This window comes from Mastigoproctus giganteus, chromosome 12 (assembly GCF_048544385.1).
Source record: "Mastigoproctus giganteus isolate SK-2022 chromosome 12, ASM4854438v1, whole genome shotgun sequence".
Classification (NCBI taxonomy): domain Eukaryota; kingdom Metazoa; phylum Arthropoda; class Arachnida; order Uropygi; family Thelyphonidae; genus Mastigoproctus; species Mastigoproctus giganteus.
In genome coordinates, this window is record NC_143586.1 from 62,402,517 (window position 1) to 62,418,477 (window position 15,961).

Sequence of the window (15,961 nt, forward strand, 5' to 3'; positions counted from 1 at the left end):
AGGTGCAGCACTGTTGAAGAGTTTACTACCCAATACAACATGGGCCAACCTGGTACAATATCTGGCATGACCATGCATCGCATGTTTGGGTTATACCAGCAAACGATCCCTACGACATCCTTTCCTAACCAAGGTTTGTCGGCATAAAAGACTCGCCTGGTGCAAAGAGCATGCAAGTTGGATGTTAGAAGACTGGAAGAAGGTGTGCCGGTCGGATGAGTCACGTTATTTACTCCACACCGTGGATGGTCGTGTATGGATTTGGCGTCAACAATATGAGGCTCTTCATCCATCATGTATGGTATCAAAAGTGCAGGCTGGTTAAGGTGGTTGTATGGTGTGGGGCATGTTTCACTGGCAGGAACTTGTACCCCTGGTGCATGTGGAACAACGTATCAGTGGTCTCCACTATCGTCAACTGCTTGCTGACTGTGTACACCCTGCTATGTTACACTTTTTTCCCGATGGCGATGGTGTCTTCCAAGATGACAGTGCACTGAGCCATTGGGCACTTGTACAGGTATGTGGTTTGAGGAATACAGTTCTGACTTCCAGCATATCGATTGGCCTCTGAACTCCCCCGATATCAATCCTACAGAGCATTGTGGGACACTGGAAAGGCACATCAGGCATCTGGATATGCCAATCACCTCTATACCTGCATTGCTACCCGCATTACACACAGTTTTGTTGGCCCTACATTCCAAACACTTCTGGCATCTTGTTGAATCAATGCCACGTTGGATAGCTGCTGTACTGAGGGCAAAAGGAAGACCTACGAAGTATTGGGTAAAAGTAAAGTAAAGTGCAGCCATTATCAACCCACTGCAGGATGGAAGCCTCCACAACAATTCATGCTGAGGGAAATGGACCATAATCTGCCACGCTGGTCCAGTGCGGGTTGGCAGATCGACCGTATTCAGCAGTCAGGGGCTTGAACCCCACTCTACTCAAAGAGCGTGTGCTACTGCACTCCCGCTCCTGCCCACTCGGCTACGGAGGCCCCAAGTATTAGGTATGTGGTCATAATTCAGTGATCACTCAGTGTATATTGTAGCTGAAGCAGTAGATTGAAATGTTTTCGATCCACACATAGAAGTTGCTGTTTTTTGAAGTGTTTTTTTTTTTTTTTTTTTTTGTTATTGTTTTCATAATTTATAAATCATGAATTATTCAAAGGCCAACCGGATAGTTACCTGTGTGAGAAGGGAAGCGTATAATTTGTATTTTCTTATCTACTTGGGAGGTTTTTTTTTTTTCTTTTTTGCCAGTGCAACAAAAGCGTATGGCTTCCTTGCACTGTATGTCGAATACTATTATTATTTGCTTATTATATTAATCAGAGCAGAAATGTGTTATATTTCAATTTTTATTAAAATCGAGGAAGCAAGTTTTGATAGCTTACTATGATGTGCTTTTATTTGTTTAATTTGTTAAATCGCAGTGTGTGAAATATGTTGCATTTCAATTTTCATTAAAATTCAAAAGTAATTAAGTAAAGTACATCACAAAAAGATGAGTATTATGTTGGTATAGTGAAAGCAAATTACTTTTATATATTAGTTAATTAGTAATTAACTGACAACAGTTTAATTAGTTAATTACTTTCATTTCTATTAATTTCAGAAAGTGAAAACTCAGTTTAAAAAATCAAATGCACTGCGAACATTGCCACTAAAGTCATGCTTCTTATACTTGTCTTGTCTTTTATAAGACTTGTCTGTCTTTTACTATTTGTAAAATTTGATATTTATTCATTATTTATAAATATCCATTCATATTTAGTATGGCCATCATGGTGACAGGAGTTTACAATTTCATTGTGCCTTTTATTGTTGCTGATAGTTGCATTAGCACAAAAGTTAACAGTGATTGTCCATTTTGTCTTTTTTATTAACAAACAGTGTTATTTAATTATTCACATCACCAGTACCTTACAGATTATATGCTATTATAATAATGTTCTTGTTTATACTCCAGCACGACCACCAGGTCAGTGGAGTCTACAATAAATCATCAATACAAACATTAATCATATTTAGCAATCACGGGCTTGAACTCTGCTCCACTCAAAGAGCACATGCTGTTATACTCTTTCTCCTGACCACTCAGCTACATCTGTGTTTGAAAGGAAACTTTTTCATTATTGCCCATTACTATATATATAATCACCTTTTAACTTTTTAAATTAGCATATAGTAAAATTACATCCTACATTTGAGTAGTACTTACAAAAATTATTAATTCATTAAAGTTACAGTTTGCTTCTTTAGTTTTAAATGATTAGCCAATAAATCAATATCTAGCTTGTTAGCCAAGTGCATTTTAAAAGCTGGCAATTTAAATACCTAGTTTTAGCAAATTTAGTTTTGAATAATTTATGTACCTTATAGGAATAAAAATTTATAAGGCATAGAAATCTAGTCTTAAATATTTTACATTATTATTTTGTTCAGCAGACAGGTCTGGTAATTTCTTCTTCTTGAGAAAAATTAAAAAATGTTAACACAAATGCTGATAATGTCTAGGTTGATATGATGCCCCCATTTTAAAACAAAAATTTAACCATACGTTTTCAAACTTTTTTGATATTATGAAGTGGAAATGACCACCATTTTATACATTTTCAGTGTGAATTTAATATCCAAAAATATTCTCAAATTCTCAGATTTCTTTTAATCATTCCTGATTTTCTGGATTTATTTATTTATTTAAAAAAATTTTTTTTGTTTGTTTTCTTAAACTGTACCTGTTCAGGTCAAAAGCCTGCACTCATATCAGTTACCTTTGTTCACCTACCCTAATGATTAGGCTTCCCCTCATTTTATATCAAGGGAAATTAATCAGTAGTAATTACTTAATTGTTATCAGTAATTGATAGAAAATAATATATTGTTTAAAAGCCCTTATTAGGTGTTTTGGTTTAACTTTTAAGTTATAATAGGAATATAAGGGTTTTCGGTATTTTTTAATGGACCTTGCATGCTCTGAAACTATTGTTCACTCAGTTCTAATGCATTATTTAAAATTAACATCTGCATTTTATTATGGCATTAAAAGATGAGTACTATAAAAAATTCTGATTATTCCATTTCTCATTAGCTCAGTAATATTCTGTACTTGAGGAAACTTTTAACCACCTTGAGGTTTTTAACCACCAATAGTGTTTTCAGATGTAATTTAGCAAAATAGTTGAGAAAAAAAATATTTAAATATGACTTCATATGTTTTCCAACTAAATACTTATTTGTGCATTAGCATCTTATTTTACCAATTTCAGTTGAGTAGAAACAAAATAAATTTGCAGTTAATGTAGAATTACCATTTATACAGGAATATTCAATTTCATTAACACTGTTATTAATTCTAAAATTTGACATAATAGCATTGCTTTGTTTTTATTTTACTGTGAAGGACCTTGATTAACTTAATTTTAAGACTGCAGGTGTGCATTCATATGAAAAATATTTTAGAACTTAATATATTTGTTTGTTTATAACAAATTTTCTTTTAAATTTTCCAACAAATTGTTGCAAATATTGTGTATTGTATGCACTATGCAATCACAGCAGATGCAAGAGTTCCAAAAGTCATAAGACATTTGCAGTTGTGAACAGAACATTTATTTATTAACATCAATTTATATTGATTTGGCCCAATGTTGGCCATAAAGATTACTTCAGTGCATTGTGGAAAATTTTCTACTGATGTATGCCAGAAAGCTGGTTATATTGTACTTTTCTTTTAATGTGTATTCATTAGTTCCACTAACAAAGAGGGCTGTATTGGTTTGCGCAAATTCTGTATTCTTTTTCATTCCAATGATGTTCATTTGGAATGAATTGGAATTTGTGATCATAGCTCAGTGTTAGTGAATGCAATGTTCTGCTGTTATTCTTTTAAAACATGTTCATAATCCTTGCTTTTGATATGGAGTATTGTTGTTTTGGAAGGTGTAACAGCAGCTTTCATAAAATTTTCACAATGTAGGGCATGTAAAATTTGCCTAGAACAGTGATTCCCAACCTGTAGACCTGCAGTGATTCCCATCCTGTAGATACATCAGAATGAATCTGTGCATTGCCATTTTGATCTTTATTTAGCCACAACAAAATATGCAATGTGAATTAAAAAAATACAAATTCATTTAAAAGTGTTACTGAATTCATAGTAGCTTTTTGTCATTGTATATTTTCTCATTCAGTGGCTACTAAAAGCATCAACTATCACATGGAGTGCTGCAAAATATATTAAGTTCTAAAACCTTTTTCATATGAATGCACTCATCTGCGGTCTTTGAAAAGTGACACCCCCATATCAGTCACTGCTACATGGAGTGCTGCAAAATTTGACATTAAGGGTCCTCGTACTCATAGCCAGATTTTAATGTTTTTAGCCTTAGGTAGTTTTATTCTGAAAAGTAAGAAGAGGAGTAAAATATTTCTTATAATTAATTATACTGTATTAACACACTGACTGCAAATTACATCTTTTGATGTAATGCAAGTATGAGAAAAATCACTTTGGTTCTTTTTAACTAAACAAACAGCACAGCTGTTAGGGGTGAGTGAGTCGCACGTTGCATTAGATGCTCGCGCCAGATATCTTTAAGATCTGAGCAGTTGATCAGCGCATGCACGTATCAATGTGTATGACTTTTGTCTCATGCTTATTTTGTTACACTGACTTGTTTTGTAGAGAGCTAAACGTGCATTCTCCTGTTCAAAACAGCTGTACTCACAAATATATGTGAGAGTTACATGTAAAGAGAGCAGTAGTAAATAGTGGAATAAGTTTGTGGTGTGACATTTTAAAAAAGAGTGGGAATTTTAAAATAAGGTTGATGAGCTGTATTTTCAATTTTTCATATTCTGATTCTAGAATAATTTATTATGTTAACTGTGTTTGACATGATTTAAAATGTCTGACGGATATATGCGAAAACATGAATCTGGTTATGAAAGAAGAAAAAGAAAGCTTTCAGTAAATGAAAAATTCAATGCTGAAATATATAAATGTTCCAAACCACTCCTGCAATAAGCCCACTCTTTCTTAATCTGAAGATTTCAGTGATGGCATTCAGTGAAGATTTCAGTGGTGACCTACCTCTAGACCTACTGATGAAGGAACAAATAAAGATCAAGTTGATATAGAATTAGAATCAGACTATTCCGTAGTGTCAACATCGACAACTGATGTAATTGCAAATAAGGATGAATCAGAGCCTGTGAATGACAAAAGTACCCAAAAAAACATTTGTTACTGTTTCACTATCAGATTTCAGTACTGATCCAGCTAAACGGAAAATAAACACTGATCTCATTCATCCCATTGCTCAAAATGTGCCGTCTCAGAATTTAGAGTGCAATTTGAAATCGTCTAAAAAATTTAATGAAAAAGTAAGATACAAGAAAAGGATTGTTTTATAGGAAAATGGGAAATGGCGAGGTCGTTAAAAGAGACTGACTAATATTCTCAGAATCTACTGGAAAAGTGTATTCTTGTGTGTGTATGTTATTTAAAGACGGACTTAATGAGATACATAATCAATTTCAAACTGGATTCGATGACTGGAAAAATGCACATGCAAGAATACGCATGAAAAATCAAAAGAACATTTCACTTCTATATCTAATAATTGCAGTTCGAAAAGTCTACCCAGATTGACACAAAATTGCAAATCGAGAAGGAAAAAGCAACTAAATACTGGACTGAAGTTTTAAGAAGAGTAGTTTCAATAGTAAAATTTTTAGCAGAAAGAAGTATAGCTTTTTGTGGTGATAATGAGCAACACAATAATCCTAATGATGATAACTTCCTCAGGCGTATTGATATTCTATCTGAGTTTGATCCTTTTCTAAAAGAAAAGGATCAAACTTCCTGGATTTCCACATATAAGAAAATGTGGAAATCCAGGAAGTGGAAATGTTTTGTACCTGTCTTCAACCACATATGAAAAATTTATCAATTTATTAGGATCAAAGTGTTGGCACACATCACATCTGAAATTAAAGAAGCCAAATATTATGGCATCTAGCATAGATTGAACTGATATAATTCATACAGATCAGTTGTCGGTCATTATTCGTTATGTATCAAAAGATGGCGAAGTACATGAGCATTTCTTGATGTTTATTCCCATTGAAAAGCATGATGCAAAATATCTTTTTGACACAGTAGCATCTGTTCTTGATAAACATGGAATAGATGCAGCAAATTGCAGATCTCATTCATATGACAATGCGGCTGTATTCTGGAGTCCAAGCCAGATTCAAGGAAGTCAACAAACTAGCAGTAGGGATCACATCTGCAGAAAGCTGTTTGGCTGCCATTAATATTTTTGGCATTTTACAGTCGCTCTACACATTCTTCGCAGCCTCACCACAAAGATGGTCTAAATTGAGTACAATGGAGAATACAATCTCAGCCAAAAATCTATTAGACACAAGACAGTCATCATGTTACGATGCTGTGGGATCATTGAAAAAAAAAATTGCAGTAAAATTTGTGCAGCACTCGTTGATATCTCAGAATGCAAAGAACAAAAACTGATAGCGGTTCATGTAGCAAAAGCTTTGATAAATAAACTGAACAGGTTAGAAATAGCATTAATGACTGTCATTTGGGAATATTTTCTAAAAAACAGATAGAGAGAATAAAGCCATTCAAGAACCTGGAATTGTGTTATGCATAATTGTGAAATTATATGATGATCTTCTGGATTATTTGATTGATGTTCGAGACGAAGACAAATTTTATGATTTTGAAAATATGGCGAAAGAATTCGTTCCAAATTCTGATTACAGACAATATGAAGACCGAAAGCGGAAAATAAAGAAACCATTTGATAAAACACCAGGGAAATTAGTACCAGCAGAACTAAGTGCAAAAGATATGTTTTGAATTAAAGTTTTTTACCGTATTGTAGACATACTAGTTACAAATATGACAAAACGACGTGCATTGCATGATACCTCCAGTTTTCTTATAGATAAATCTATGTCAAAAGAATTCAAACCAAAGTCACAGCATTAGTCAACACCTACTTGTACAACTTAGAAGTAGACTTCGTTGATGAACTCCTATTGTTTTCAGCACTATACAAGGACAAAACATCTGTGGCAGGATTAATAAAGGCACAAATAAAAGATAAACTGATTACTAGTTTCCCAAACGTACACATAGCTTTAAGAATTTATCTATCCATAATTGGATCGAATGCTAAAGGAGAGCTCTCATTTTCAAAACTTAAGCAGATCAAGAACTGTGTACACTCAACTATGAGCCAAGATTGCTTATTGTCATTGGCACTTCTACGTATCGAGAATGATAATACTCGTCATATGGAATTCAAGGACGTTATTAAAGATTTTGCTACAATGAGAAGCTGAAGCAAGAAACTTTTGTAATCTTAAGAAATGTTATAAGTAATCTAGATATTGACGATATTGTAGATTTTGTTTCTTTTTAATTTCAAGTATAATGTTGAAGTTTTATAGTCGCATTATTTTTAAGTCTGAGAACCTTTTCCTCCCTATTTTTTTACTTTTTTCTCTCTTCCTTCATAGGCCCTAGGCACAGTGCTTAATGGGAAATCTGGTCCTACTCGTACTCAAAAAGATTGGGAACCATTGGTCTAGAACAGCGGTTCCCAACCTTTTTTGACTCGCGAACCTCTTCTTACTTCTTCAACCCCCTTCACACACCACTCTCTTCTTTGTGCCAAAATTCCATATAAAATATGGAATTTTGATTCTGTGCCAAAATTGCATAAAAATATGGAATATAATAATATTCCATTTATATAATATGTTATATTATATAGATTCCATCTATATAATATATGGAGTTTTGGCATGAAAGAAATATTAATACGGCCAGGTGGGTAAAGTGCCTGCCTAGCAACCCAAAGGTCGTGGGTTCGAATCCCGCCTCGGGTTTGGATCAGAGTAAAATGCAAAAACTTTGGGAGGTTCATTGTGGCCACAGAAGTCGATGCGGCAACCACTAACAAAGAAAAATATAGTGTGGTGTTCAACCTTTTTTTAATAGCGGCACCCCTAAGTAATTTATTTTGTTTTGTGGCACCCCTACTCAATTTTCTGCCTGTTCTATCCGATTCTGTGTGTGTGTGTGTGTGTGTGTGTGTGTGTGTGTGTGTGTGTGTGTGTGTGTGTGTGTGTGTGTGTGTGTGTGTGTGTGTGTGTGTGTGTATAAAATATTTAAAAAAATATATGTTATATCATAGTTATTACAATAATATAATTATAAAAATTACATTTCATAATACAAATTATATATATACAGTATATAATTGTATTCTTTATATAGATGTACTCAGTAAACATCAATTATAGATCACCACAAAACTAAAAAGATACTGTGCACCTTTTTATAATGAAATAAGCAAATAAATTTTAAAAAAAAATAAGTTTAAGTAACTTAAACCCAAATTACGTGTCACCCCTGGAATGTTGTTGCAGCACCCCAGTTGAAAACCACTGTATTAATATATATAGATAAATGTAATACAGAAGCCATTTTCTTGAGATGGCCATTGTGAATGATAGGCCTAACCGATTGGGATGAAAGTTGTCTCAAATTGAAGATATCTATTCCTAGGTGTGTGCAGAAAATGGGAAAATATAAAAATTCCAATCTATATATTAATACAGAAGCCATGTTCGGAGGATCGAAGTAAGCAATCATTAAGCAAAGTTAAGTTTCTTACCAGTAGATGGCACCACCACGAATGTTTATTATTATTATTATTATTTTGCCATATGGTGCAAGGAAGCCTGAGGCTTATGCTACACCAGCCAAAAAAAAAAAAAAAAAAATTCTCGAGTAACTCTAAGAGAGAGAGAGAGAGAGTGAGGAAGTAGAAAGGAATCACCAAAAAAGAGAAGAATGATGATAACCAGCTCAGGACCCTGGGTGTGCCAAGCCCATATTCATCAGATGTTGAGCCCCTGGGGATAAAGGTGTTTCCTTAATGGTTATACAGTACAAAACTATTATTTTTTTTTTATCTTTAAAGTTTTAAAAGTGCTTTTTTAAACAATAAATATTAAAAATAAGTGCTGTCATCAAGGTAAATAATAAATAGAGTTAATTTTGGAAGGGGAAATAAAGCCTTATGGCGAATGATGATTTAGTCATTCAAAGGAATGTACCAATATCTTTAGAAAATCTTCATTACTCTTCACACCATCAAAACTTTACCTCCAGCTCAGCTAACTATTTGCAACTCTATGAAACCATGATACAGACTGCTAATGAAGACCTAATTAAATATTATCAGGGAGATAACTATAGCAGTACAATGCAATGATATGTCAGTTAATGCTTTTTTTTTTTAATAGATGGTCCTGATGGCACAGGCAAGACCTATGTTAATCAGAAATATTAGAAATGTGTTTAACTGATTGGGCTGAAAGTGGTCTCAAATTGAAGATATTTCTTCCTAGGTGTGCAGAAAAAAGGAAAAATATGAAAGGCAAATAGCTCCTCAAACTAAGTGTCTATCTTCCCTTCCCTACCTTTCTCACTGGAAACACTTCAGTGCTTTCAACTGCTATTCTTTATGATTCATTCCGGTTAAGGTCACTCCTTTCTCTGGGAAACATAGAACTAAAATTATATCTATTATTCATTAAATTAATTATTTTCCACTATATAAAGTCTATTCTTATCCTACAATTTATCCTAATAATTCTGTCCTTTTCATTTCAAAATCTTGTTGCCAAAATTTCCTACTTAAATCTAAGTAGGAAATCACAGAAAAACATCACAGAAATTTTAATGTGAATCCCCTCGAATAGTTTTGCAAACCTCCAGAGGTTTGCGAACTGCTGGTTTGGAACATAAATGTAAGACAGCATTTGATTTTATGCTCTACAACCAGTAAACCCAACCATATCAGGAAAAACATCTAGACCAATGGTTTTCAACCTTTTTTTAATAACGGCAACCCTAAGTAATTTATTTTATTTTGCAGCACCCCTACTCAATTTTCTCAATATATATAATATTAAAAAATATATGTTATTTATTACAATAATATAATTATAAAAATTACATTTCATAATACAAATTTTATATATATATATATATATATACAGTATATAATTTTATTCTTTGTATAGAGGTACTAAGTAAACATCAATTATAGATCACCAAAAATTAAAAAGATACTGTACACCGTTTTATAATGAAATAAACATAAATTAAAAAATATTAAGTTTAAGTAACTTAAACCCAAATTACATGCCACCCCTGGAATGTTGTTGCGGCGCTTAAGGTGCCGCGGCACCCTGGTTGAAAACCACTGATCTAGACCATGAAACCACCTTTTCCTCATTATACTTGAAAAAACAACACACTCACTTCATACTGAAACTTATCCATCAGATTGATAGAGCATGTAGTGTGATTCATCACTCTACAGAAATAATATTCATTCATCTGAGAATTTGTTTTATGCAGTTTTCTGCATGTTGTGGAAACTGAAAGTTTGTCTGTGGCCACCCCTCACTATCTCCATACTCAGATTCTTTAGGGTTTGATGACAAGATGAGGTATGTTGACACATTAACACCTGTCATTCAGTGTCTCACACCTACCAGGTTGTGGTAACGTCAACTCTGGATTTCCATTTATTCAATACATTGCCAAACTGTCAACTCAAAAATATTTAAATCCTGAACTATGGCATACACGCATTTTTCTCCATTGCATCCGTCCAACTGGTATTGTTCATTTGAAATTAATTCTGGTCTTATCCATTACTCACTTTGATCACTTTTATAAGCAAAACTTTTCATATTTCATAGGCCCACACAATTTACTACAATCAGAAGAGTATCCCAGGAGTTTTAGTGATAGTGTACACTTTATGTTTAAAGATTATATAAAGTTATAAAATTTTTAACAAAACTGAAGCACCCATTTATAGGAGAATTACTGTTTTTCTTGCCATATTCAGGTGTTTAAAGATATATTTGTATGATTTATAAACATCTATGATGTTAGTGATCCAACATATCCTTTCTGACTTTTAATTCTTTTTTTTTTTTAACAATATCTTCTTAGGTGGTGTCTCAGTATTCAAGCCTGCTATCACCAATGGCAGTAGATGCGGTATTAAGAATTGTTGACTATGCAAATGATACAAATGTTGATCTCAGAGATATCAGAGTTATTAAAAAATTAGGGTAAGCTTTAGTTGCTTTTTTTTTTTTGTAAACATTGATATGTAGTTTACTTTTTTACTAATATGTTAAATATATAATCTGCAGACTGAAATAAATCCTTTGCTTTCAGTTCAGTTTTGCATGAAGTATTACTTCAAGACTGAGTATAAAAAAGTTATTCATTAGTTCCAATAACAAAATTGTATAAATTTAGGTGTAAAATATTAATTTTTGCAATTCTGAGAGCTTAATTACATTTACTACTATACAAATGAATATTAGAGATGGGGAGAGAGAGCAAGCAGTATTTGGAGAGAACATAGTCTCACTGGTCATTAAAGAGAACTAAGTGGAGGTTTAAATACTGTACAGTGGCCATACACAGGTCACTGAAATCAGCTGCGTCTACTGGTAGATAAGTGTAAAAATGAATAAAAATTGACATTGCTAAAACAGTAAATTCATTCTATAAATGAACTTATTGTTAGCACTATGACAGTTTTTAATAATTACAAGCATAATTATAAGTGGTTAGAAAAATGTTTGAAGTGCAATTGGAGAATGCTAATGAAGTATTGAATTATAAAGGAATTAATAGTCAAAACTCGAAGGATATTTAACATGATAGGAAAGGCAAGAGGTTCCTGTACATATTTGAAGTTTTTACATCATCCAATATTAAACTGTGCCTTCTGGAACAAATTTGTTAGTTCTAGAGGGTATTCAGTCTGTTTAAAATTTTCCACTACAGATATCACAAGTAACAGCATCTTGCACTACACCTGAGGCGATTAATGTAGGAATGCAGTAGCACATTTGAATTGTTTGTTTGTTTGTTATTTGGTTTTTAGGAGCATTAGCAACTAAGGCCATATTGCTCCAGGGATATGCGGTGGTCAATCCCTGACCGTTCCGTATTTGGTGGTCACGGGCTTGAACCCTGGTCTGATCAAGAAGCGTGTGCTATGCACTGCTGCTCTTGCCCACCTGGCTATGGAGGGTGCCATTTGAATTGACTGTGGTTTGAGCTCGCATGATTGCCAAATACAGTTAATGTTGTGTTCATTGTCAGAATGATTAATTGCAAACTCCTCTGACCTGTGTAGTGTGCCGGGATATAGATAGCATAGGATTGTAGAGAGGAGGGATGCAACCAACAATGGCAAAGCTCACACTATTCTCTGTCCCAGTCAATAGGTCACTTTAACTGACAGGACCTATTAGGAGCAATTGCCTCGTTCTTATCAGCAAATAACTGTGCACTATGATTGCCACACACCTAGGAAAGACATTAACCATAATTGTCCCAGACAACAAAAAGTAATTTAAAAAGATTATTTTTATTTGTCTTCCTTTGTAATCATTCCAAATTTTGTATACCAAAATATACATTTGTTCAGCTAAATTAGAAATTTTTGGTTTTTTTTTTTTTTTTTGTAATCTGCTTACAGCAGTTATCTTCCATTAAATCTTTTTGTTACAAACACAGTGTAATATTATTTCATTCTGCATGCAGTTCAGTTTCTACATGGTAAGTGCTCATTCTTTCTTTGCATATATTACATTTTTGAGTAGTTTTTATTAGTGGTATTATAGACCATTAGATGTAAGGAAACTTGGTTTTTGTTTCATCAGCCAAAAAAAAAAAAAAAAACTATATATATAACCCACATCCTTTTTATCATACTTTTCCCTTTGCCACAAAGCACTTATCCAGTTGCCCCTTAAACTTTTGACCCTCAACTTTAACCATCCACAATGGCAGTTTATTCCAGTGATCAACAACGTTCTGACTAAATGTACACCTTCTGAGGTCCACTATCTTAGATTATGGCGCGTGATATTGTGTCACAAGTTTAGCAAACTTTTACATAGGTTTCATCATTTATTGAAATGATGTTGATATTAAACAAGTACCAGATTTAGATTTATGCATAGTACATATGGTAATCTAAGATGTAATAGTGTTAATTAAATTCAGACAAAATTTTAATACAAAATTGTTTTTTGTTAATATTGGGTTCAAGATTAGTAATTACCAACTGCAAATATTTCTTCTACTTTTAAAAAATGTTATTGAAGAGAACTAAGAACTGTAATAATTTATGAAATTAATAAATATTAGCAGTCATTTCGTATAGAAAAATGAAGCAGTGTTCTTATTGTACAGGCTGAGCCAAAAGAAGCATAGTGTTTTTAACTATATAAAAATTTACAGGCAAAATGGGGCAAGCATTTCCCTCATCATCCTCAAAGAAAAAGGATCTTTCACATTACTCCCTTTTTGAAATTTGTCCAGACCATAATGCTTGGATGGTGCTATGTGTTCATCATGTCTTTTGAGAAGTATGCTGAACTCAAACAACCACACTGTAAAAATAAAGTTCTAGGATGGATGCATTTTTGTAGTCTGTCTGTGTGTTCATTTTGCATCTGTCAGGTCTTGGGAATTACCTTTAAAAAAAAAAAAAAAAAAAAATTTTTTTTTACTTGTTGCAAAATCAAATCACTACCACACTTTTGGTTCACCCTGTATGTATGCACAAGTTTCCATATTGAAATTACTTTTTTCACCCCTTACAGTGGCACGGTAGAGGATACAGAACTAATAGATGGGTTTGTGTTCACACAGAAGTCATCAGGCACAGGTGGACCACATCGTGTTGAAAAAGCAAGGATAGGGCTCATTCAGTTTTGTATTTCACCTCCAAAGACTGATGTAAGTTTCTAAAATAAACATTTATAAGGATTTCTTATTTGCATCCAGAAATTCATCCATGACAGTAAAGTGGGCACTCATTTGTTTGGAAATATTTGGGTTCCAATCTCCATTTGAGAGTGGAGGAATTTTTAAAATATCTTAGGTCATTGCTATAGATACTCATTCTCAAGTGGAGAAGGAGGAAAATTTATTCCTTTGAGTTATTCTGTTTTTGACTTTCAAAACATGCAAATTGGCCCATAACTCTATAAAGTTGGCACATCACAACCATAATTAGTGAATTAAAGAATTCCCAAAACAACATTTTGAGCATTCCTGGTCAATTAGAAAAACTGCTGGTTATGGTGGTCATCAGTTTTTCTAGCTGATCCTAACCAGCATCTTGGGGGGGGGGGGGGGTACATGAGCTTTGTTTTGTATTAGTGAAGTGATGTGATGTAAGGAAGCCAGGCTTGAGAGAGAGAGAGAGAGAGAGAGAGAGAGAAGCTTGTTCTATCCATTTTTCTGTCCAGCCCTTCCTTAAATTTACATAAGCTCTCCACTTATAACTTTTCTTATTTCTAGTCTGACAATCTTTTTTTATTTTAGCTGTGTCCTCTGGCTTGCACCATCTGTAGATGAAAAAAGATATTTCCATTATTTAATTTACTGAAGTTCTTAGTGAAGACACAAAAATATTTGGTTTCAAGGCTTTGCAAACCACAAAACTGAAACACTCTCTCTCTCTCTCTCTCTCTCTCTCTCTCTCTCTCTCTCTCTCTCTCACTCACTCACTCACTCACTCACTCACTCACTCATATATAAATATACACATACACACTTAAACACTAATACTAACTTTCAGTAGTAATGTGGTTGCAGTTACGTGGCTTTAATGCTATTGTAGGAATAATCAATTAAACATTATACACACAATAATGTAAATAGCAATAAGAGCTTAATAGATGGTACTCACCTCAATCGATCTGCTTAGTTACGTGGAGTTGAAGTGGAAATAAAGTTTTGAATAATTACGGAATTGATAAAGACTGTAATTAGAATTTGCTCAAGGAAGTAGAAGTTCACTACCTCATCCCTGGTTGTCATTTGAAAAAATATTAATATGATACAAGTGAAGCCAATAGTCACAACGAGCGACTTTCGTGTTAAACGTCTTCGGTTGGCAATGATAGAAGAAAAGGAAGAAATCGTGTATTTAAAGAATTCCTATGTTCCCATAGTGCATTTCGAGACATGTGGGAATCTTATGTGCGTAAGATTTCAGACCGTAAGATTGCCAACCGAAGACGTTTAACATGAAAGTTGCTCGTTGTGACTATTGGCTTCACTTGTTTCATATTAATATTTTTTCAAATGACAACCAGGGACGAGGTAGTGCACTTCTACTTCCTTGAGCAAATTTTAATTACAGGCTTTAACAATTCCGTATTTATTCAATTTAACTTATTTTAAACTTCATTTCCACTTCAACTCCATGTAACTAAGCAGATCAATTGAGGTGAGTACCGTCTATTAAGCGCTTATTGCTATTTACATTATTAAGTCAGTTGTACAGCAGTACATTAAGAAGCTCTATAAATCATCTAAGTGTCAAAAAAAACCACATTAATAGTATTAGGGCATGATTCTATTTAATTTTTGGGTTTGCGATTTGTGGTGTTATTTTTATTTTGGGAGGTGAGGCATTACAGGTATTAAGGCCTAACAGACTGACTGGCAATTTGTGTGTTAGCAGTTGTCAGTTTGCTTATTGTTCTGTGTTGAACAATTAACATGAAATTAAGTAAAGGAATTTATGAATATAATTTTTAAATGAAAAAGAAAGATTAGAGGAAATAGGAAGATTATTAAAGAATAGATCTAGAGAAGGCGTAGGGAAAGGTTGGATATTAGGAATAAAATTAGGGAAAAAATTACATTCATTCACAAAATAGACCAGATAGCACCCCAGCCACCTATAAATTTGGATCCTAAGATTGCCAATTCTTACCGATTCACATGCTTCTTATACCAACCACCATCCATAGTGATTGCAGGTAACTAC

At 33.5% G+C, this 15,961-nt stretch overlaps 1 protein-coding gene across 1 annotated transcript in view; it reads left to right on the top strand.

Annotated features, from left to right (window-relative positions):
* The window catches only part of CCT4 (chaperonin containing TCP1 subunit 4), a 110,906-nt gene that overhangs the window by 47,046 nt on the left and 47,899 nt on the right, over window positions 1–15,961 (top strand). The window contains exons 6-7 of the mRNA XM_090386891.1: window positions 11,095–11,216; window positions 13,779–13,914. Of these exons, the coding sequence (XP_090243017.1) occupies window positions 11,095–11,216; window positions 13,779–13,914 (258 nt within the window). The remainder of the gene's footprint in view (window positions 1–11,094; window positions 11,217–13,778; window positions 13,915–15,961) is intronic.